The 23,292-nt window shown below is 41.8% G+C and overlaps 1 protein-coding gene across 2 annotated transcripts; it reads left to right on the top strand.

Annotated features, from left to right (window-relative positions):
* The first annotated feature begins 487 nt into the window (after nt 1-487).
* YPEL1 (yippee like 1) lies at nt 488-23,064 on the top strand. 2 transcript variants are annotated; one of them, XM_087754444.1, is made up of 6 exons: nt 488-879; nt 2,055-2,170; nt 4,473-4,755; nt 16,047-16,090; nt 17,544-17,652; nt 18,600-23,064. In XM_087754444.1, exons 3-6 carry the CDS (start codon nt 4,639-4,641, stop codon nt 18,687-18,689), a joined length of 360 nt encoding a protein of 119 aa, XP_087610570.1. In that variant the 5' UTR covers nt 488-879; nt 2,055-2,170; nt 4,473-4,638; the 3' UTR covers nt 18,690-23,064. The 2 variants fall into 2 exon arrangements, with proteins under 2 accessions (XP_087610570.1, XP_087610569.1); XM_087754443.1 differs by lacking the exon at nt 2,055-2,170.
* The last annotated feature ends 228 nt before the right edge of the window (nt 23,065-23,292 follow it).

Raw genomic sequence — 23,292 nt, 5'->3', positions numbered from 1 at the left:
CACGGAGCCCTCACGTGAAGGCCCCTCTGGCGGTACCGCGGGACGACACCACCACCGGGCCGGCCGCCCCGCCTCGGGATTTGCCTCAGCCGGGCCCGGGCGGGCGACGGCCCTCAGCGCGCGCCGCCGCCGCTTCCCGCCTCGCACCGCCGCGCGCCCGAGGCGAAGCGGGGCGGGGGGGGCGCTCGCGGCACGCGCCGGGGACCACGCGCGCGCCCGCCCGCCCGCCCGCCTCGCCGCGCGCACAGCGGCTCGCGGGGGCGGAGCGAGGGGGGGCGGCGCCGCCGCGGCGCGCGCGCGCCCCGCCCCCGAGCCGCTCCGCCTCCTGCTCGGAGCCGGGGGGGCGGAGCGCCGGGGGGGGGGGGGGGGGGGCGCCGCGCGCCCCCAGCTGGCGCGCGCCCCCCGCAGCGGGCGCCGCCGCTCCTTCTCCCGCCCCCAGGGGGCGGGGCGAGCGCGAGGGCGCGCGCGCGCGCGCGCGGTGATTGGCTGCCGGCGGCGGTAGGAGCGGGTTTAACGGCCGCAGCAGCGCCGGGCCGGGGGGAGCAAAACAAAGGCGGCGGCGGCGGGCGCGGAGCGCGGCAGCGGAGCGCAGCGGCCGCAGGATGCCCCGGCCGCCCCTCGGCCCCCGGCGCGGCAGACGCGCGCCCGGCCCCCGCCCGTGACCTCTGGCCGCCGCCGAGAAGGCACCTTCTAGGCGAGGGGAGCCGCCGAGCCGCCCCCTCCTCTTTGTTTTTCCGTCGGGGCCCGGTGCCGAGCCCTGGCCGGCCGCCGCCGGAGGGCCGGGGGTCCCGCCTGCCCTTGCCCCCCGAGGGAAAGGGGCCCGGGGCCGCGCGGCTGCTCGGAGTCCGGGCTGGAGAGCGGAGCCGGCGGGGCGCAGCGGTGAGTACCGGAGCGCGCGGGAAGCCGGCCCCTCGCCTCCTCGTTGGGGGCTTTGGGGGGGGGGGAGGCGGGGAGGCGGCCCCGAAGGGCGCCCCGTGCCGCACCCCCGGCCGGGGGGGGGCCGCGGTTCCCCGTGTGCGCGGGGCGGGGGCCGCCGAGGCAACTTGGCCGGCGGGAGGAGGGCTTGGGCGCTATTTATAGCGCCTGGAAATGACGGCAGCGCTGCCTGCCTGTAGCCTCCCCGTTACGGGGCGGGCGGCGATGGTTTACATAAGGGGGGGCGAGGCAGAGGTCGGCGAGGCGAGCAGGGCTCCGGGGGGCTCCCCCCTCGCTGCCTCCCGCCCCGCGAGGGCCCCGGGAGCGGTGCGGCGGGCCCCCGCCCGGGGCCGGGCGAGAGCTGTCCCGTCCGGGGCGGTGCGCACGGCTGTGCCCCGCCGAGGCCAGGCGCCGTCCTGCGGGGAGCGCGGCCAGCGGGAGCGAAAAGGCGACGGCGTCCGCGGCGGCTTCGTGCTCTGGCGGGGGAGAGGCTCGGACGCGCGGGGCGCAGCTGCTCCTTGCCGGCAGGGAGGCCGAGGCCTCCGCCCGGAACTTTCTCCTCGCACCTCTCCCGCCGTTGCTCGGTGTCTAAAGCGGGCAGCGAGGCTCCTGCCCCCGCCCCTCACCCTGGGAGGCTTTTCCTGCTGGAGCAACCAAACCGCAGCTTGCTGAGAGTGCGTGCGCGGGCTGCGTGAGCTCGCCAGGGGCTCCCCGCCCTATTCTGTGTCGCCTTCCCCCGTCCTGGGCCCAGAGGACGGCGGCCCCCCCGACTGCCCGCCCGCTCCCCCCCCCCCCCCCCCCCCCGCGCACCCCAGGCGCGCGCTCCCTCCCCGCGGCGGCGCGGGCCCGGCGCTCCCCCCCCCCCGCCGCGCTCCTCGGGGTGTTTGTTTACACATCCGGGAGCCGGCGGGGCGGGGCCGCCCCGCCCATTGGCCGCCCGGCGCCCCGCCCCGCTGACGTCACGGGTGCGCTGGGTCCCCCCGCCGGCTGCCGGCGGTGCCGCCGGTCCCCGCTGCTGGACGCCGACACAAGTCACGGAGCAGCGTCCGGACCGCGACGTAGGAACGGGCCGGCGGCAGCCTGTGCGCTCGCTTTTGCGCTTCGTTTTGCCGTTTCTTTCACATGGCTTGGGTCCGCAGGAAGCCGAGCTGCCGTGCGCGCCGCCGAAGCGGAGGCTGCGCTGCTGCCTGAGAAGGAGGAGGAGAGCGCTGCCTCCCGGTGCTTCCTGCAGAGCCACGAACGGCAGCTCGTGGCGGTGGGTAAATCCAGCCTCACGCACCGCTACCAGAGCACGCTAACAAGTGGTTCACGTTTTGAGCCTTGCCTCTAACATCCCAGGGCAAAAAGTTCTGTGGTTCTTAGGCTGTATATCAAACGCTTAGGATTGCCGCCTTTGTGAAGAGAGCGGTGTCAAATACAGTTCTGTCAAAAGAGCTTTGGATTTCTTTAATTTCTGTAGTTGAAGGACTCGGTATATTGAGCCTGAAGTAGTCCAGATGGCTGTTAGAAATGTGAGTTAAATGAGCTTCTAGGAATGCCTTGAAGAAAAATATTTTCCTCCTATGTTCAACGTGCTGAACTTTTGCAAGCATTGAACTCGTTTAGATCAGATTACTGATCTAAAGGGTCTAATCCAAAATCAAAACGTCTTTGCTTGTGGTGCCTTTCATTGTGAAACCCGGGGCTTTTTTACCATTTCTGTGAACCTAAACAGGATCCGTCTCTTTCTGACATTAAGAGTTCAAGCAGGGAATTTAAAGGGAACCTCACGTTTAACTTGTAGGATTCTGTTTCTTGTCTTCTGTTTTTGCCTATAATCTGTTACCTCTGATAAATGTGGCTTGATATTTAGCTGTTCTACAAAAGCAAGCTGTTTTCTCCAAACACTGTAATCATTCTTGCCTTTGCAGTTATAAGTAAATTATCTTGGGACAATATGTATATAATATTTGTTTAAATGACTATTAATAATTCAGTTCTGGTCTTCATGCTAACTGGGTTAATATCTCAAACACATTAGTGTTTCCCTTATCAAATCTGGTTTCCTTTTCAGTGACTAACAAAAGTCCAGTCGGTCTGATACGTAGATGTGTGCTTTGGATGGCAACTTGTTCCTGTTGTTGCTTTGGTTTTTTTGGATTGCATGTGTTCTGCTATGTGTCCTGTTTGTGGCTTCTCTCTGCCTTTCCAGTTCTTCATGTTAGAAATTTTCTTGCCATAAGTCCTTAGTAGTTCTTGAGTCTTTTCTTCTGCTGCTATCATAAGCTTAAGGTTAAAAAAAAAAAAAACAAAAAACAAAACAAAAAAAAGCAAACCCAAACCAAAACCCTTTAAATCTTGCTGTGGTCTCTTGTGCTAGGCCTGCTGTACAGATTACTTTTTCAAGGCATCTTTTGAAGCACAGTGACTGCTTCCTATAAACAATCTTTAATTTATGTGGCTTTCATATCTGTTCTATTTGTATTACTAGTATCCTACTGCTGGAAGAGTGGTTAGCTGCTGCCCTGCATGCAGTTTACAACTGTGATAAGTGTTTTGCATGCTCATTTTAATAGCTGGATCAAGATACTGTAAATTCTTTGTATTGGCTCTCATTGCTGTGTTTGTGCTATCGACCCACTCTGTCCGTCACCTGATAGCTGATGACATAAGTGACTGTGCAGTGTTCATGTTGGGATTGCTCATTAGCTTGACGCATACAGTGTGGTAACCGGTGGCCTTTGACAGAGCAGTGTGTGTTTGTTATGAATATTTAGAATCTGTAATTTTCAGGCAAACTCTAAAAAGGCATGCTTTCTGGCATAGCAGGAAGGTCTGGCCTTCTCTGTTTATGCACATAATGTCTCAAAGGCACTCTCAGGATTAAGAATGCAATTGGGTATTCTCTGTGTAGACTTTGGCTTTTATCTGACGGTGATTTTGGTAGCATCCATTAAGACTATTCTGGTAGAGTGAGGAAGTAGCTAATCAGCTTTGATCAGGACGCTAGTCAAAAAGGTCCTTGCCTAAAGGCATAATTCTGCTGAGCTTGAAAGAGGAGGAGATGCGGATCCCTGAATAGGGTGGCAGCATCTTACTTGGTGTTTGACTTAAAGCCAGATGCAATACAGTGAGACTTTTTGCTGAAAGCCAAAGTGCAAATATCTATTGTATGTTTGCTGTTGGACACAGCAAGTGACAAGGCATCTTGGAAAGTACTTGCATGTTGGAACTGACCACTGGAACTTCAAAGACTGTTACCTTTCTCTAGTCCCCTGCCCTTTTGCTGTAATTTTCTGCTTGTATGTCTTAGAGTATACCTGGTATAATGTTTCATGGAGAACTGTTTGAATCGCCTCCTTCATTAGAAACGTGATGGAGTAGACTCCACTAGTGGAACAGAACTGCTTGTTGCTGTATTGAATGCAACTTGAATTGAGCAGTTTCATAGAAAAAAGGGGCCTGTAGTGTAGCCAGGCATATGCTCTAAATAACACTTTGTCTCTAGAACTGTTGAATAACAAGTTTATTCCGGCCTTGTTGTAAGCTGCTAATTGCTCTGTTCTTTTCACCTGCAGGTTGTGACTGTTTCTCTTCTGTCATTTGTGTGGAAAGTGCCACACACACTCCAGAACAACAACGGCTTTTGCTTGCATATTCCAGTGTTTCTTTTGTCAGCGAGTTCAGCAAAGTTGTAATTCTTCAAGTGCCAGCCCTGAGCTGAGTGAGGAGCCACCAGCAGAGATGGTAAAAATGACAAAATCAAAAACGTTCCAGGCTTACCTGCCGAACTGTCATCGAACCTACAGCTGTATCCACTGCAGAGCCCATCTAGCCAACCATGATGAATTGATCTCCAAGGCAAGTGGTTTGTTTAGAGACCTCATGAATTATTTAACCAAAATGGTTATCACTGTATCACTGCTCCCAGTAGATAAGGGATGCAAATTGATGCGTACTTCAGAGTATCTTGCCTGGGTTCACTCGTGGGTCATACATGTTGTGTACTGAGGACTGGATATATTCTGGAAACTTTTGAATGTGACATAAAGGCTGATCTAATATATTCCCCATATTAATAACTTCTGTCTACTGTCAGGCAGGTACTGTTTGTGAGCTGTTGTATCTGAAAAGTCTGTTAAGGAAAACTGTCAGAACAAAACAGGGGTCCTTGGGTAGAGAAATTATTCTGGTTATGGTTACTCCAGATAAAGATTATTTTTGACTCTGTTTGACTGAAGGCCACAAAACTGCCTGTTTCCAGAATGTTCCGCTGCTATTATGGAATCTGTAAACACATTCACTTCTGCTGTATGCCAGTTCTGAATGAATATGATTAGCTGGAGATGTTCAAAATAGTTGGACTGTCTAAACTTCAGCCTAGACAATATGTGGATCCTTGAAACAGGCTAGGCCAGCCCTTCGTACCTGTTGCTGGAAGAAACCAAGTTTTGTGATGTATGAAATATGTAGGAAAACTTGAAGTTTGGTATAAATACTTGACAGACTGGTTCATTTTTTGCTTCAAATAAGCTCCTGATGGATTTGCTCTTAATGGTGTCTCGGAGAAAACACTTCAGTTGCTTTTCAAACCTCTTGATACATTGCTTTCTATATAGCTATTTTGTCAAACACTTCTTAGTGGCAAACCCTTTATAACTAACTTTTTCTGTTGTTTCTGCCTGTTTGTGTGTTCAGCAGCACTAAGGTGATGCTGCTCATGACTGCTGAAGAGATGGGCAGAGTTGAGAATGCTGCTACTTCTGAACTGAGGTTTTCTTTGGGTGAGGACAAAGGACACCTGCTTGCTTATGCCTTGGAGGGCTATCAGGAAATAGTGGGTTTTCCCCATACAGTTTTTCTTCTGTTACTAATCTTTTTGATCTTTTTGTTTAGGTCTCAAGACAGCTTTTTGACTCAAATAGTAAAATTGGTGACAGTTCTTGGCAGTGTTACTTGCTGCTTGCTTACTTCTGCTCTGCCTTTAGTCTTTTCCCCTAAACAATTCTTTCCCTCAACTTAGTACATGTATTATGGAACTGCAAATGTGACACACTCCATGTGAAGCAGTGAGCTAGCTACATATACAAAATTGCGTGAAGAAATTAAGAGGGAGGACTTGTTTTACTTGTATTAAGCTGAAAAAAGTTCCTCACTTTCTTCATAGTGATTGATCTTATTTTGTTTTGAGGTCAGCAAAACCAAGGGAAATATCCAAATAGTAATGTGAATCCATTTGAATTTCATTTGTTTCCATGTTGATTTTGGAATTTCAGTATAAGGGGTCTTTTTGGCAACACTGGATTCTAAATTACAAGCAACCACAGCTTCATTATTCACTACATGTTCTGGGCCAAAAACTAGTGGGAGGAGTTACATCTTTCCTGAACTTCAGGTTGTAGAAGCCTACAGGAAGAATGAAACTTTGCTGGCTGTGTCTCTTGAGATGTATAAATTCATTGAGAAAATGCAATCCAAGCACACATACTTAGTAGGAAGCTCTTCTTTTAGTGGACTTAATTTTTTGCATGTCAACTAAACTGCCACAGTAACCACATGAGCCAGTTGCTCTCCAAGGCCTTGGGAGTTTTGGTCAGCAGAATATTTTGAGTATGTTCTTAAGCAAATCATGTGTTCATACTACAGCTTCATAAACAATTTCAAACATTAAAAAAAAATCACATTTTCAAGTCAAAGAACATGGAGAACTCTTTAAAAAATCTATCAAGTAAATACAAATACTTTAAGTTGTTTCTAATGGTGTTGGGAAGGGTGTTAATATGGATTCTGCTTTACTTCTGGCTTCCATAATTTTCAGTGAAGGCATCTCAACAGAAATTTCTGTACTTGCAGGTTGACCATATGCTTATTTGACAGCTGATCCATATTCTATCAACTTAAGATTTCTTGACCATATTTTGTTGTCTAAATCTGTGTGATAATGAGAAATACATTTAAATGTGAGGTGTATCTTTTTGTATGTTTGTAAAATAAAAAAATTCTTATCTATTGTACTTGTATTTGGAACATAGCTTTAAAAAAACTGCCTTCCTTTAACTTGCATATATTCCACCATTGGAGAAGTTCTTCTGATGGAAACAACTGCAAAGCAGTAGTTAGATACACTTGGATCATTACGAATAAGTAGTGCCGTCCTGGGGAGTGCCAGTGGGAGCGGTGGGAGGAAATGATTTGTTTTAAATGAAAACACAGGTTAACCTGGAAAACAAACTGAAGAAATACCCTAGACAACATGTGTAGACATAACTTAGAACTGTAAACGGACTAACAGATGAGTGTACTTCAGAACTGGTTTTTTAATATTAGTCTTTTTTCTGAAGTTCTCTTAAAGTGCTTTCATTGATGCATGTTATGTGCAATGAACTTAGGTTAATGAGAGATATTTTTTATTTATACTAATAATATCTAGAATCCTAGTTACTATAACTACCCAGCTGCAGCAAAAATACTTAAAATAACCTGAAGTGTAGCAAGTTGATTCTATACAACCTAAAGTTAACTAAGAACAGTGCAGTTCCTGTGCTGTTCTGGATTTATTGATGGAGCGGAGAATTGGACTGCTCAACCTGATTTCCGCCCTGCCTTACTTTGAGGGCCTAGTTAAAAGCTAAAGCTCTGCATAACACTTACTAAATACAATTTTTGGTTACAGATTCTTACTTTTTTTCTACATGCTTACTCTCCAGTCTCACTCCAGAACCCTAGTGCCACAAATGCTCTCCAGCAGATAAAGGCAAACAGTATTTGATACCTAGGTGTAACTGCTTCATGTGGGTGTCCCCTGCCCTGCCCCGCGTTTCCTGGGTGCATGGTCAGGGAAAAGGAGCCAAAATACATGCTGCTTGCTTAATTTAAGGCAGCTACAACTAGCTTTCTAACCTGCTTTGAGATACAAGCAGGTGTTATACCTGACACTATAAGGCTTCAAGATGAAAAGATAAGCTATGCTATGAAATGAGTGCTGTTTCTCTTAAATGCTGGTCTGTCATGGAAGAGCAGAGTGCTGCATATTTCTGTCAGTCATCCCTTTGATTCTGGTCCTCGGAATGCCAGACTTCAGTACAGATTTGCAGTTGTTCTGCTTTTGAGAACTTGATGCCAATTGTTTGACAGGGGTGGCAGCACACAGGAATCACCTTTTCATTGTATTTCTGTTCTGTTTGAGCAGCAGGATCTTTCTTTCCTTAGAATTAGTCATGAAGCTCTCTTTTTCTTGTGCCCTTGCCAGGGATAAAATGGCAACCAAAAGTCTTGGCAATGGCTTAGAAATAAGAATGCAGACTAATAAGACAGTATGAAAATGTGCTACCTGCACAAGTGAATTCTTCATCTGTAGTTTTAGTTTTCTCTGCTGTTACGAAATGACTCAATGGGTTGCCTCGTGTTGAAATCAACCTGGGTGTTAGTGATCAGAGCATATATTTCTAGATGTTTTCACTCTGTAACCTTGTGTTTTCTGCATCTAGGGAGGAGCCTGGGGAAAGGGGAGGAATGGTTGAGAATAGGAGTCCAAAACCAGGAGGTCATCAGCAGTGGAGATGTTGACAAACCTTTGTCTGTGCAGCTGAACACACGCATGCATGTATGAGCAGTTACCATAATAATTTATAACTCCAGTCATCTTGGGGAAAACACTGATTTGAAGGATACATAATACGAGAACTAACAAACTGTAGATGACTTTTAATTCAAATAAGTGTAATTTTGAAGCGGTGTTAGGCACATCTTAGACACTACTAATTTGCATTGTTAACAAGTCTGCAAGTGCTGGATTTTCTGTTTGGTGAAGACTTCAAAGTGAACGTTAAACATTTAAAAAAAAAAATACTATTAGAAGGAGTATACCAGTCTTTGCTGCATTGGGGAGTGTTCAGAGGACAGGGGAAGAACCTGCAGTTTTTTTATTTCTTTAAAGAAGCAAATGGATATTTTTAGAATCATATCCTACTATGACTACAGGCACAGAAGAGAAGTAACTTCTATCAGCAAGAACCACGGGCCTTAATAAAGAGCAAGGCAAAAAACTGATGCCATAGGAGGCACTTGCTGGATTTAAAATCGTACATAAAAAGCATCTAAACAGTATATGTTAATTTTAAAAATCCCAACAATTTAACAAATTGACATAATTAAGTTTTGAGGGAAAACTTCTAAAAGACTCTTTGAAGTCCAGGGGAGGTTGCCTCTTGTGTGGCCTGCACAAAATGTTATATATATGCTGCTCTGAAAGTGATTCTGAAATAAGTTTTGTGAAAGGCTTAACTGAAAGAGCTTTTCTGATGTGCAGTGATTATTAACAGTAGTTAATTTTATAGGAGGCCAGTGTTGCTTGAAGAGCATAAGGTCCAAAGCACTTGAGAATGGCTTGTACCCACTAAATTCCAGTCGTCATGTAGAAATTCAGTGAAGGTCCTACAAATTACAAAGAATACAAATACATAATAGGAATTTTGGAACCTAGTGGATGTATTGCAAAGGATGATGCTTTTATTAGTCAAGGTTGACCTGCTTGAAAGACTGTTGAATTGTCTTACAATGTGCCTTAATGCTGGGGATGGAAGAAAATCTGGATTACTTTGTATAGATGTCTGTATAAATACTGTCACTTTCTTCTGTCTCATTCATTGCAAAGCATATCTGACCAGAGGGGGAAAAAGTCATATGAAGTCACAGACAAGACTAGATGTGTCAATATTTTCAAGAACAAGTTCTGCGTAAAGGTATATATACGTAACTGTCATTGACTTCACTGGGAAATCCTTGCACCTTATGGGTAAAAGAACAATCTTGGTGGTTAAATTTAGTTCTCCAAGGCAGTCAGTATGTCTGCTGTTATATTATTGATGAGAAGGAAAAGCCTTCACCTTAAATAGATGCCAAAACATTTTTAGCCTTGCTTAGCAATCTGTGTTTTTGTCCTCCGCTGTTTAACTGATGAGTTCAAGAGGAATTTTTTTAAGGGTTTATTGTCTTGAAGTAAAGGTGCTGTTCTTAGCTTGATTCAATTTGGCAATCCCCCTTTGCTTATGATATAAGGAGTACTTGGAAAGATAGTTGGGCCTGTTGCATGCTTGAAGGCCGTTTTTGTTCCCTGCTGAAAAAGTTGAGAATGGGCCTAATTTCATAAATATTCTCGTGATAATTATTTTCTCTAAGAGGCTTCTAGTTTTTTGGGTTCTGTTTTTTTTCTCTTGGGGGAAGAATCTAGTTTTTGGAAGAGAAGCAATCTTTGGAAAACATCCAAGAATAGATTTCAAGGCTTAAAGGAGCTGGAAAGCGTACAAGGGAAGTGTGCTACTCGACATGTGTTTTGACATAATTATTTCTGAAATACATTCAAGATGCTGTGTAACTCAGGATAACTTGTCCTGCCTGACAAAGTCTTCACTTCGGGAAATATCATTTGCCAAATCTTCAGGCATGCAGTTTTTGGCGTGGAATTTTTTAAGGTTATTCTCTACATATCGAACTTTATAACTTCCTTTATTAAAATCAATAAATAATTGAGTGAAAATGTACTTTCAAAAAAAATTTTTAATACTTATGGAGTCATCTAGAACTTGCCTAGTAAGCAGCTGAGCAGCATTATCTCCAGTTGTCTGCAGTATCGAGGAGTTGGATCTGAGAGAAATATCAAACGGAACAAATCTTTTTTTTTTTCCCCTGATAAATTTTTTGTCTGTAGCTTATGTTGAATTCAATGTTCTGAATTTATTTTGCAAATCTTGAAGTGACAGGATATCCTTACATCCTATCCCGATGCATCTTACTGAGAAGATAATTTCAGACATCAGAGCACTTGTATGTGTTTCTGGCTTACCTTAAGAATACTGCCCCTAAGAGTACTGTCTTCTGATCTACTCAGTGATATTTCTTTGAATTGCATATTTGTTCAGAATACTAATTCAGGTTGATCTATCTTAGCTTGTAAAGGGAACTCTAGCAAATGAAAGGGAATCTCAAGAAAAATCAAACAAACGAACAAACAAAACCCCGTGGACTTCTTTCATAGAAATATTCTTTAATATTAGTTTGCCATGTTACGAGTAGCTCGCAAGCTGTGCTTAAGGAAGATCCTGTTAATGCCAGTCTGACTTGCTTATAATAATGCCTGCCATACCTTTAATACGTGCTAAAATGGCAGTTTCTCTGGATGTTTCCTGTGGAGCATGATCTCTAGCCACATGATCTACTCCCATCTGTGGGGAATAATTAATTACATGAGCTTCCCCCACCCTTAGGTATGCCTTAGGGCAGTAAATACGTGTCCTGCTTAACCGACACTTCCTTTTCTCCTGGGTAAAACAGCTAATCCTGGCGTTAGAGGTAATGATGGGTTTAACTTAGAAGCATAGGTCATATCTCATTCTGCAGGGATGTACTAGCATGTAAGGGAAACATTTATAAAGTTTCTTTACTACAAAATGTATTGATGACAGAGGTCTGTCAGATGACTTGAAAGATCATAATACCAAACTGTTGTTGCAGTCAATTTTGGTATAGTTCCCAAGTACAGTTAAACAGTTTTGCTTACACTGTCAGCCATTCTGGATACTTTCAACTGAGCTGAAACAAGAAGTTATGGATCTTTTGGATCTTCCTGTAGGAACAGACAGCTCGTCAAAGATGTGGACTTTCTAGGGAAAAAGTTAACTCACAAATCAATGCAATATTATTAACTGAGGACCATGAAAAAGCAGACTTCAGTTTGTTTTAATTGCGAATATTAGTTGAACTGGTAAATTGCTCAGCTTCTAAGTAAAAATCCTGGTTGATGGGAGTCATTATTGGTGACAGTTGGTCACACTTGCCACTACCTTCTAATTCCTCTCTACTGGGTTAGACACATATTTAAGACTCAGTTTTAATAGAATGTTCTGGTTTAGTTATGATTTATGTGTAGCGTTAGCAGTCTTGGAAGGGCTGAACGCATCTTGCAAAGTAAAAGTGTGCGTTTGCATGGGTGATGTTTATTTTTCAGAAGAGCAGTTTGTCTGGAGACTGGTTTGAACGGTTATGCCTGTTAGTCCTTGGTGCTGCCATTTAAAATATTCTCCTGTCTTTCATTTCCTTTGAGGAGTTGACACACAAGGTGTTTAACCTGTCAGTCTCTTAAAATTCATATCAGTAGAACTGAATCATACAGCGCAGAGTGTGAGAAACTTAGTGCTGGTAAAAACAAATGTTTGTTCAATATTAATTTTTTTCTGGTTATGCAAAATACCCTGTTTATAGCCAACTTAAAAGCTTAGCAAGCAGTTCAAGTCCAAAAATGAGTTGTCCTCTTTTCATTTCTAGTAATAGGATGCATCATGAAGTAGACCTCTGATAATAAATCTTTCTTATACCTGTTAGTAGGTGGACCCTCCATGTAAATCAATATTCTGTGGTCAAGAGAATGCATATGTGACAGATGTATACCTTCTTGTGTTGTTTGAATACAGTTTTTAGGAAAAGAAATCTCCTCAGCTGTTCGTGTGAATAAGAAACTATGACTGCCAAGCTCTGACAAGTTGAGAAATTCATAAGAAAAATGAAAAGGCACAGGAATTTAAAAATTGATATCTTTACAGTGCTTTCACTTCAGTGTATAGGAGTTCCACATGGGTGGACTGCAGACCATTAAATGCTCAATGACACGTTGATGTTGTGGTTTGACGCTGGTTTAGAAGGAACACCCGAGCTGCCTAGACCCACGTTCTGTATTCCGGAACACAGTCACACAAGTTGCCACAGGTTGCTGTCAAGTTATCGTGGGTGATGTAAACATGGAGGAACTCGCTCTTCCCGGCTGGTCAAAGAAACAATTGTTCTGTGGGATGTAAATATAATATTTAGCCTCTACACACGTATGTAGGTGAGAAAGGTGAATCAGCTAGCTTCTGCTAACAAGAAGCTAGAGAAGGTGGGAATGGAGGAGCTTTTCACGGTGGGATATTTGTGAACGGATTTTCTTTCTAAAACCACTGTCCCAGGAAAAGGTTCTGTTTTGTGTTGCTTCCCTCTCCACTGTACCCTGATAATCCCGAAAATTAAAGGTAACGAAGATGGCCATTTCTGAGGGGAAAAAACCCTAGGAGGTTCCAGCATAGTTAGGGCAACAAAGCAAAGGGTGCACGAAAAGAAAAGTCACTTTTAAGAATACATCAGGAAAAAAGAACAACTAAAGCAGTACTTTCCAACCTGTGGTTTGTGTTTCATTTGGCTAGATGTTTTTTTTTTTCAGCTTATTATGAAACAAGAGAGGGAAAGGGCTTCTTTTTATGCCATTCCTGGCATCCTGTTACTGCCCTCTGCTTAATTTTGAGAAATGCAGGGTCAAAGGAGAGCTTTTATTAGGTGATATTAAGTCAAGGCTAAACATAAACTTGGCAGAAATAATTGCATAAAGTAGTTCAAAAGGTCTCCTGACTGTTGATTTGTTCTGGAGTCGTCGTCTTTCCCAGCTAGCTGGGGAATGTCAAGTATGGCATATAAGTGGTTTAAAAAGTGATTGTGTAGGGGCAGACACACCCCACACCCCCCCCATTAATTTGTATGCGACCGGCATGTGTAATTACATGTAAATAGAGAAACTAGCACATGATTAGTTTAACAGGAGAGATTTCTTGGTGCAGTTTGAAAAAAAGATTTGTGAATTCTAATTCACAACAGAGTTTTTAAAGCAAGGAGAAATGGCTGCCACTTTTTTAATTTAAGAACTTTTGCAGTAGCTTAACCAAAAATAATGGTGATCATGGCTTTGAAAGTTCTTCTTTCTTTTGGGTACATGGAACAAGGAAGTTCTAGTTTAAGTTTACCTCTTAATGAATAAGAGGACCTTTGAAGTGTTTCCTTTGCTTTTTCTTAAGTTTTGGGGTTGCACAACTGTAGTTGTCTCTACATTCATGTGTAATTGACTCAGGCTAGTTACTCGTTTGTTAATGGGCAGGTTTTGAGAGTATGTACATGAATGGTTTTTGTCTTCATCTGCAGTATGCATTTTCTGCTTCGTTTGATTGTGAGACTCTGGCTCTAATCTAGAGAGCACTGCTTATTCTATAGAAACTACAGGTTGCAGGTTTTGTACCATTCTGCCAGTTCCGTGATGCGTTTTTAAGTATCTCAGGAGACCCGAACTAGTGATGGGATTTTTTGTTTGTTGTAACGGTAGGTGTAAGGATTACTTTCTGGCAGAGCTGTTCAGACTCTCTACTCCACTGAGTCTCTCCTTTCAGGGTCAGTCCTACCTGAAGTTTCAGCTTTCACTGTACTGCATAGCCTATCTTTTTTTCCTCACCTTGTGAAAAGTAAGACCTGCAGCTCTTGATAATGGAGAGAGTACCTCTTCTTTTGTCACTGCTATAGATGAAGAAATATGTTCTCTGCCCCAAAATCTCCATTTAATAATTCTTTTAAGTGGTTGCTGAAATAATAATAAAATATTAATGCTATAAACTGTTAAGTAGAACTTCTCATCTTAAGGTGGGATTTTATGAGTAGCTAAGGGCTGTATGTAACTACATGGCTGCCATTGCTACTTAGAGTAGTCCAGAGTCATGGATTTCTTTTAACATTCTTTGTTGCAGTATATAATCTGGTTAATGTTGATCAAAAAGTGTTCATTTATATACGTTTCCCTTTTACATCTTTTTTTTTGCAAACTGTTCTGAGTAAGCAGTTAAGATACAACAGTTATTGGTGTTGTGTTGCTAATCATTAGACTGGCAAAATACCTATTTTGGTGTCAAGTGACTTCTAATTATATAACTAAATACATACCAGAAGAAGAATCCATTGCAGAAAGGTCCTTCTGCCTATGGTTCCATGCCTCATGTTACTAAAACCGTTCAAAAATATTCAAGGTGAGATTTTCCTTCCAAAAACCTTCCATGTTGATCTAATGTAGGTTTCAGAAAGGTTGCTCTTTGATCTTCAATACTAGAACTGCAAGGATTCTTGAAAACAATTGTACTTTCTCGTCAGCATGGAAAAAAATTGTTGATTTTCTTTGAAAGTAGGTTAGGAAAGGGAAATTCTGGAAAAAAAGAAATTAAGACAGTTTAGGGATTTTTAAAAATGGACTTCAGTATGGAAGAGAGAAAAAAGAAAAAGCCTATTTCAGTGTGATGCTGTTTGAATGGGAAATAATGGCTATGTCTAAATTATCAAGTAATTCAATACAGAAGGAACAAATCAACAGATGAAAGCTGTGATGTGTCTTGCATACATTTGGAATGTTTTACCTATGGCTGGATCTAGTCTGCTCACAGGTTTTGCCAGGATGCTCGTAGCTCAAGGCTGTCTGATCGTAGGTTCAGGCCTTTGTATCTTCATTAGCGTTTGTAGAGTGCATAGTAGAAGAGCTTCTGGTGTAGTTTGGTACAGGAGGAGCAAAGATGCAGTTCGCAGGCACTGAAACTGCTCTGCAAGCCAAACCAACCCCCAGTAAGCGTGGCTGATGAGGGGTTTTACTTCAAAACTGCGCTACTGCTCTGAACTAAAACATTAATTTAGATCCAGCCAAGAAAGTCTAACAGTCACCTTGGTCCATAATCTATCAGGTACGTGAGAGATTTGAAAGCATTTGGCGGTGCTTAGGCATTTGATGATAACAGTTATTTTATTGAGATAAAGCTGAGTTTATAAACTGATCAGATGCATTTCCTGCATACAGTATGCTGGGTTTATGATTGGTCCGGAATTTTGCTGGTCTTACATGAAATGATGCGATGAAATAGAAATAAATCATCTTTTGGGTGCAGCGGGAGAGGACGAGGCGATGGAAATAATTCCCTTTGACTTAAAAGCAGATTTCAATTAGCATGATGGATGTCTAGGAAAATGAGAATTGATATCTTGCAGAGGGGTAGGAAAAAAGTATGTTTTGTTTGCATTACGGTCGTCTTATTTTGAACAATAATACTTAACAACTTAAAACTGTTGCAAAAAACCTAATGTGGGTGAAAACTCTGCTGACCAGGCTTTCCTATAAAGGATTGGTATAAACTTTTAACTTCAAGTAATTCATTTGAAAGAGTTTATATCTGTCCTATGTTTATATTCTTACTAACACACCCTTCTGGAACTATTTTTTTGTTTGGTGTTTTTTTTTGTGGGTTTTAACAAGTGCATTTGTTTTTTTTATGCAGTCCTTCCAGGGAAGCCAGGGACGAGCCTACCTCTTTAATTCTGTGTAAGTATGTTATTACGGTTATGCACACTACCTACACAGTGTGATTTTTTTTTTTTTTGTATGCTTCATAAGTGAAAAACAGTAGGAATTCGTGTAGCTGCACTTTGCCCCGTTCTTTTTAACATTGGGTTTACTCACCAGCAACAGTTATTACAGAGCTACTGAGCTGATTTGTGAGTATCCCTACACACGCATTAGTTTGTCTTATCATTTAAGTAGTTCTGCTAATAGCTGAAAGTTTAGGGGAGGGTGTTAATGTGAAATTCCTTTTGTGTATGTAGTGGTAACTGTCTTGAGTAAGAGTTGCCATTCTGAGATATTCCAGAAATCAGAATGTATTGCATGACTGTAGATTTGGTTTAGACAACTCTGCTGTAGTCCAAAGAAGAATTTTCCAGGGTGATAGTTAGATACATTTACAGGTTAATGTTGCAGTAAACTTGGTACATCTTAAATGACCTTGAATATTGCAAATGTGCTAGAGGCAAAAGGTCTCTCTGATCTTATCAAGCCTAATATTTGCCATTTTAGGCACGTCCTACTCATGATACAAAGCTCTTTGAATTTGCTAATGGATGTATTTTAAGTTTCTAATATGCAGGATTGCATTTTTGTCTTTATTTTTCAGCAGTTTATTGTCTTGCAGCATTTTGGAAAAAAGAAAAGCAGTTAAGTGCCTTAGTCTATTTTAGACCAGGATAATGGAACTATAACTGCAAAGGATTTGATTGCGGATCCTCAAAGTTCTTTTTATATGTGGAGTCATTCAGTGGTGACTTGGGACTTCTAGTATAATTGTAGTAGTACGAACCTGATAATACGGCAACAAAAATGGCAAAACTTTCCTCTTGTATAGCACTGTCTAAAAACTTTGTTTAGTCTTACCTGACGTTTTCTGCACAGACACTTACTCATGAAAAAGCTAGCTCGACGCAGTACTTCATGGGATGTTTTGTTTTTGCTGTTTGTTCATCATGGCTTAGTCTGCTGATCTGTAGCAAAGAAATATTTATGGGGCTTTTTCTTTGCTGCTATTTTGGAGTTGGTTCTAAATTCAGCTGTTGTGGTGATTTACTGCTACAGACTTCCATTACAGAGGTCTCAAACTGGTTTTGAAGAAAAGCCCGAACCTGTAGCGGTGTCCAGTTACTGCTTAGTGTTCTGTTCTCTGAAAGTTGAACTATTTAGCCTTTGTTGATGGGAGTAAGTGGGCATCACCAACAGTTTGCTGTGTGGACTAGCCACTGGAAAAAACAAAAACAAGCCCCTTTTTTCTTCCTGTCCTCCAGCTCAGTGTAACAGAGGAGGTTACTTTTACAGCATTGGATAAGTTAGGCACTTTTTTTTTTTAACTATTTTTTGTCCTCTGGAGAAAAGGTGGGTAACAGGTAAGAAAAGAAACACTCTTGTGCAGTTAATGTAGAGCAATTGCTCCTTTTTTTTTTTTTCCCAGGGTAAACGTGGGCTGTGGTCCAGCAGAGGAGCGAGTTCTTCTGACAGGTTTACATGCTGTAGCAGATATCTATTGTGAAAACTGTAAAACCACTCTTGGATGGAAATACGTAAGCAATATACTTAAGTTTTCAATAAATGTTTATATGTTGAAGCACAGATGTTTGAGTAGGCCCTTGAGTAGCACCTATACTGATAGCTTAAGCGAGTTAGCTCTAGTGCTTTTGTGTATAGCAGATTGTAATGTAGTTTTGCTTCCTTACACCTGCTGGAATGTTGTAGTAGGTAATAACTTTACTCTGAGCTGCAAAAAAAGCATGATATGTAGGTACTATTACAGCTATCTAATACCTCTGTAATACCTTTCTGCAAGATTACCAACCACGTACACTAAACCGGATGGAAGAAGTTGTCTTTAATTTCTTAGGTTGCAAAAGTTGGTTCATATAGCAAAAATATGGATTACAATAAATGGTACTGAGCATGTTTACACTGCTTAAACTAACGTGAACCTGATTTTGTCGTTGCACTTGTACAGTTACCTGTAACACTTGCAGCTGTGTTGCAAGTTTCAGGTTTTGAAAATGTTAGATTCTGGATTTTCATTGATTCAGTATAGCTTCAGATCTTGTAGAAAGAAGTTGTCCTAATGCATTCCCTCTGACGATGAGTATAGAGGAGAGCTTTTGAAAAGGTTCCCCATTCCCTCTTTTCATTGCTTCTGGGAATAAGGGAACTGAACAGACATAACATGCCATTTCCTAACCTTCACTTAAAAAAAGTGTTAAAATTCCCTAAGCAGTGAGAGAACAGGGAAAGTCCTAAAGCAAGATCTGTTGTGCAGTGGATCTGCCGATTCCGCTTATGAGAGTTTGCTCCTGTTTCCTTCTCAACCCTCTTCATCCTCTCTTTCCTCCCTCCCGCCCTTGATTTGGTGTAACCAATATGGGATGCTAACTGGAACGTCTCCTCGTTTGTATTTTTAATGCAAGTTTGATGTTTAAAATACTTAATTTCCCCCAGCTTAATTCAGTGTCTTGATTTTTCTTCTTTACAGGAACATGCTTTTGAGAGCAGTCAGAAATACAAAGAAGGAAAATTTATCATTGAACTTGCCCACATGATAAAAGACAATGGCTGGGAGTGAATCATGACCTTTTTTCCTTCTGTTTGGACAATATTCTGTGGAACATGCTTTACAAAGACTAACGCAAAGTAAAGGAAGAGCTTGGCTAGAGTGGCCCTGAGAATATCACTGAACTCTGAAACCTCACAAATGAGTAGTGTAGTGTAAGTGGCTATTTCAGGCCATGTTTGCCTTTTCTCCTTGTGTAAGTTCCCTCTTTTTGTACGTGTATTATCGTGTGAACAGTTGTTTTGGAACATTTTGGATGACCTTTTTCTAAACTCTCTCAAACTAGAGAAACAGTTCACTAATTGAAAATGGATTTTACTGGTTAGCATCTATCTCTGACCTATGCCTTTAATGCTACCTTCTGCTGTGCATGCTTCTTGCCTAAACACCTACACTCCAGTCCTGTAGAAGTTCTGTATCTGAGCAGTCCGAAAGAATGTATGGGATGGGGTGCTTTTTTATATGTAGCAATTTCTGATGTGTTTGGCAGTGAAGAGGATGCAGTATTGTAGTTATTAATTTCTTTTTTAAATTCGAGTGTACCACAACCTGTGTACATCTTGTAGGTGAATTGGTTAAAGGTACAGTGCTCACTTTTAAAAAATATTTCAATTGCACTGACTGAAGTTAGCAGGTCTCAAGTTGTTAGGAAAGGTTATGCTAGAGGTTTGGTATCTTAATGAAATACCTTAGAAGGATTTTAAATCTATAATGCTATAGAATATGTTCATTTAAGACCAACATATTGCCTAAGGAGTTTGCTGGATAAGAAATTTATAAAACTATAGCTTGCAAGTTTAAAAAGGCAGAAAAATATATGCATCTTCTATTTTGGAAAAAAAAAATCAGTCGGTGTATTAAAAAAAGAACTTTTGGTACTGTACCTTTGCCAGTAACAGGGACTTGTGCATCAGTAAAGTTTTATGGCTGGTTCCATGTAACTGTATAGTCCTAATGCACTGGACAAAGAGGTTGATATCAAGGAAACCTGTTGAAGTATTCTGCTTCTGCTACATTTGAACAAAAATATTTATTTTTGTGAGAAATGGCCAGAGCCTATGACATGAAAATTAATATAGTACCTGTAGGAAAAGGAGGGGTAATAAGAGGGAAGGGAAGTTTGACTCAGTTTTTCATAAAATAACAAGATAGTTTTTAAAAGTTGGGGGTGGGGAAAGGGTTTCTTGGTTTGCTGGCTAAATCATCCCCAAGTACCTTTTATAATAAAAATTTATATGAAACTCACCTTCTCTTTTGTTCTCACACTGTTTCTTAAATGGAATGAGTTAATGAGAGAAACTTCTGGAAGGTGTATGGACAATATTAGCTGTTGGTATCTGTGCATGCAAATTCTGAGCAACTATGAAAGAAATGCTCTACATAAATTTGCTAACTTTATTTTCAAATTAAACAGTCTCTGAAGACTTTTTGTATTTTAATCCTTTTAATGCTTGAGGACAAAATGTCTGGAAAAAACCCTTTAACACTACGTAAGGACTATAACTGAACAATATGGAAGCCTTGCAATACAAAATCATTTTCTCTCAATAACAATTCTAATACGGCACCTGCAAAATTCGTCATAGGTGCTGTTGCTGCTGTTACGTTTTTGGGAATCTCTGATAGGCTTTCTGAACTCTGCTGCACTTTAGAAATTTTGTCATACGTGAAAAATTATGCCAATGGGTAGGGGCAATACAAATCTTTAAAACCAGCTTTCCGGTGTCTTTGTGGAGAGGAAGAGAGAAGAGATTTTGCCCATGTGTACACATTCTCTGTGATGCAGGCTGGCGAAACTGCGTTCAAGATGTTGTAGTGATCTATACCTATGAATTAAAAATGTAAAAATCAGAGAAGTAGTTAGAGCTGTTGGGTTTCAGTCCAGAGACCTGAGGTGGTACAGTTGTGTTCAGTCTGGATTTTGTGGCTTACACGTGACTACTTCACGTTCACATCATCAGGCTTCAAAGTCTCCTCTTTAACAATGTCATTGGTGCAAGATGGGCTTTGGTGTTGCCTGTCTCTTGATCTTTTTGACCTGGAATTATTGGGATTTTGTTTTCCTCCATTGTAGTGCCAACAAAGAAGGCACTAAAATGTCTGTCAGCAAAAAGTTTGTGTTGGCTTCAAAGTCCAGTTGCAATGTTGATACTTGTGGACATGCTGATGTGAAGTTTGTGTATCTTTGGGCTTTTTCTTATTTCCTGGCTACAGACTTGTTGAAGCAGTACACTGGACTGAAGACAAAAGTAATGGCTGCTTTTCAGTAGAGAGTTGAAATTAAAGAAAATATGTAAAGTATTAAAGATTTTTCTCTCTAAAATTGGGGGTTTGGCTATCTCTTGTTAGTAAGTTAATGCTGTCTGTAAAACAGTCTGATTCTTACTTAGAAATTCAACCTCTTTTTTCAGTGCATTATTTATATTTCAAACTGGACATTTTCACCAAAACCTTAATTAACTTTGATGCCAAAGGTTGGGACTTCATCAAGTGCTTAGCACATAGAGCTTCAGACTACTGGCATAAAGAGTTAATGATCTATATGTGATGTTTATGGCTTTTAAGAGAACCAAACAAAGCAATATTCTTTTTGGTCTTTTAAGAGTGGACGCTTAGAAGGAGTAAAGAGTAGAACTAGTACAGAATTGCTATTTCATGCTGCCATGTAACAATTCTTGAGGCTCATTCTATTGAGGGAATACGTGAATTTTCTTCCTGTGTTGCTTGGCAGTGTCAATTATTATTTTCTCCCCTTGTAAAGATGTAGAGAGTTCTTGTTATTGGTTTTGGTGAAAGTAGAATCCAGATAGCAATGGCTGCTGGCTGATGTGAAGAGGTCAGTCTGGTCACTGAACCCTCTGGCAGTCATTTGAAAGAAAAATAAACTTACTTGAAAAAAAAATTTTACTAAAGCATTTTCCCTCTAACCAATTTTTGTAATATATTAAAGATTATATTTAAAGTTTGTATGTGTTTGCTCTGGGCAAGTTTACTTCCCCTCCAACCTGAGCACTTTTGTTACTTGTACTGGTTATTTTTATTGTTGGTCTTAACATTTATTTTGTATTTTGTTTTTTATATACTGTAACAAAAAGCTTTTGTGAACCTTTGTTTCTTGCTGGCTCTTTCTTGGACCAAATGAACTGACTATGAGCTGGCTTAGAAGAACTGTTCATTGGGATGCATAGGAATTTGCTAGCAAAAATCTACATGTATTGAAAAATTTTTTTTTCTCTGAACCTCTAAAGCCACGCCTGTCCTAAAGTAATTAATCATAATTTGATGCGACGTTAGTAATCTGACCACGCGTTCTCTGTCTAGGTCCAAAATACTGGCTGTAACAATGGTGTTCCAGGACGGAGTCTGCCTCCAAACACTGGAGTTACTCTTTGTCTGGTCACGCTGAGTACCTTTTTGATTAATAAAAGGCAATGCTGTCATCTGTGAAAATTCTGTTAGGTTGCAAACTTGCTGTGAAATAAGCTGCAGAATTTGGTGAGGGACTGCTGACACATCGACCTAACCACTCTTGCCGTATGCTTTTAGCAGTCTAGCAATCTCAGTTTTATCTGCCGGTAAAAAGGGCCAGAATATGAATTTCCCTTGTTCATTGTAAGCTATACCATGACAAACTGTGTTAATGAAGTTTGTTATAATTCCATCTTAATTTCCCACTAGCAAGGCCTGGTATAATGGCCAGTGGTATGCCTTGCATACTTGGAGTCTTTCGCAATCTGTGGGAGAGGAGGGGGAATACAGCTTATGAAGTGTCTTTGAATTAAAATCTGGCCTCAGAGGTTCTGACAAAGAGTCATCACTGCGCCCATAACCAAATGGTCATCTGTATTTCTTATTGGTGTATCAAGTTAGTGCAAGAGTTCATGAACGCTGTGTGCCATTTTTGGTGGACTTCTGCTTCCCTCTGAGTAATGCTTGTAGAGCTTTTCTGCACGCTCATCTCGGCAGTCAGATTGCAACAGTAGTGACCTACGGTCTCATAGACCAAATTTCGAACACCTCCATTCTTTGATAATGGCAATGAGTGGAAGGAGCTGTCAAATTATTGTTAAACTTTTTGGACACTTTATTGTACTTCATTGAGACTCATGTTAAACCAACCGGCAGTTGGCTTACTGCAAAAGGAACAGACACTTCAGAGGTTTCTTGTAAAAGGACTGTTACAAGTGGTTTAAGGCCTAAAGCATGAGTCGTAAATGGCAGTTGAGTTGTGCCTCATTGTTTCTTACTCTTTACGATGCTTTCTTTTACAGGTGACATGGCTGTGTTGCTGTTTTGTCCTAGCAATACTGTACATCATTTGTTGTTTCACTATATTGTATCTACTTGAGGTATCACAATAAAAGCTTTCAATTGTTTTGTTGAGTTACTTGTTGGTTTTGTGCTGTCTTTTCTTGCTAATTAAATTCTCATTCTTTATTATCTGATAAGGCCAGAGAGAAAAGCCAGTGCTCTTAGTTGCTCTTAAAAACTTCTAAATGTGGGTTGAATCCAATTTTTATGTGGTTTTAAGACTGCCATTAAATAGGAAGTTGTGTTGCTACTTTTAGAGCTTTTGCTCATTCTGAGCCAATCATGGAACCTCTGCAAAGTGCCT

This window comes from Nipponia nippon, unplaced genomic scaffold, assembly GCF_047370975.1.
Source record: "Nipponia nippon isolate SJK-2023a ecotype South Korea unplaced genomic scaffold, ASM4737097v1 scaffold_18, whole genome shotgun sequence".
Lineage (NCBI taxonomy): Eukaryota > Metazoa > Chordata > Aves > Pelecaniformes > Threskiornithidae > Nipponia > Nipponia nippon.
The sequence above is the reverse complement of the archived record's forward strand: the minus strand, read 5'-3'. Positions and strand labels throughout refer to the sequence as shown.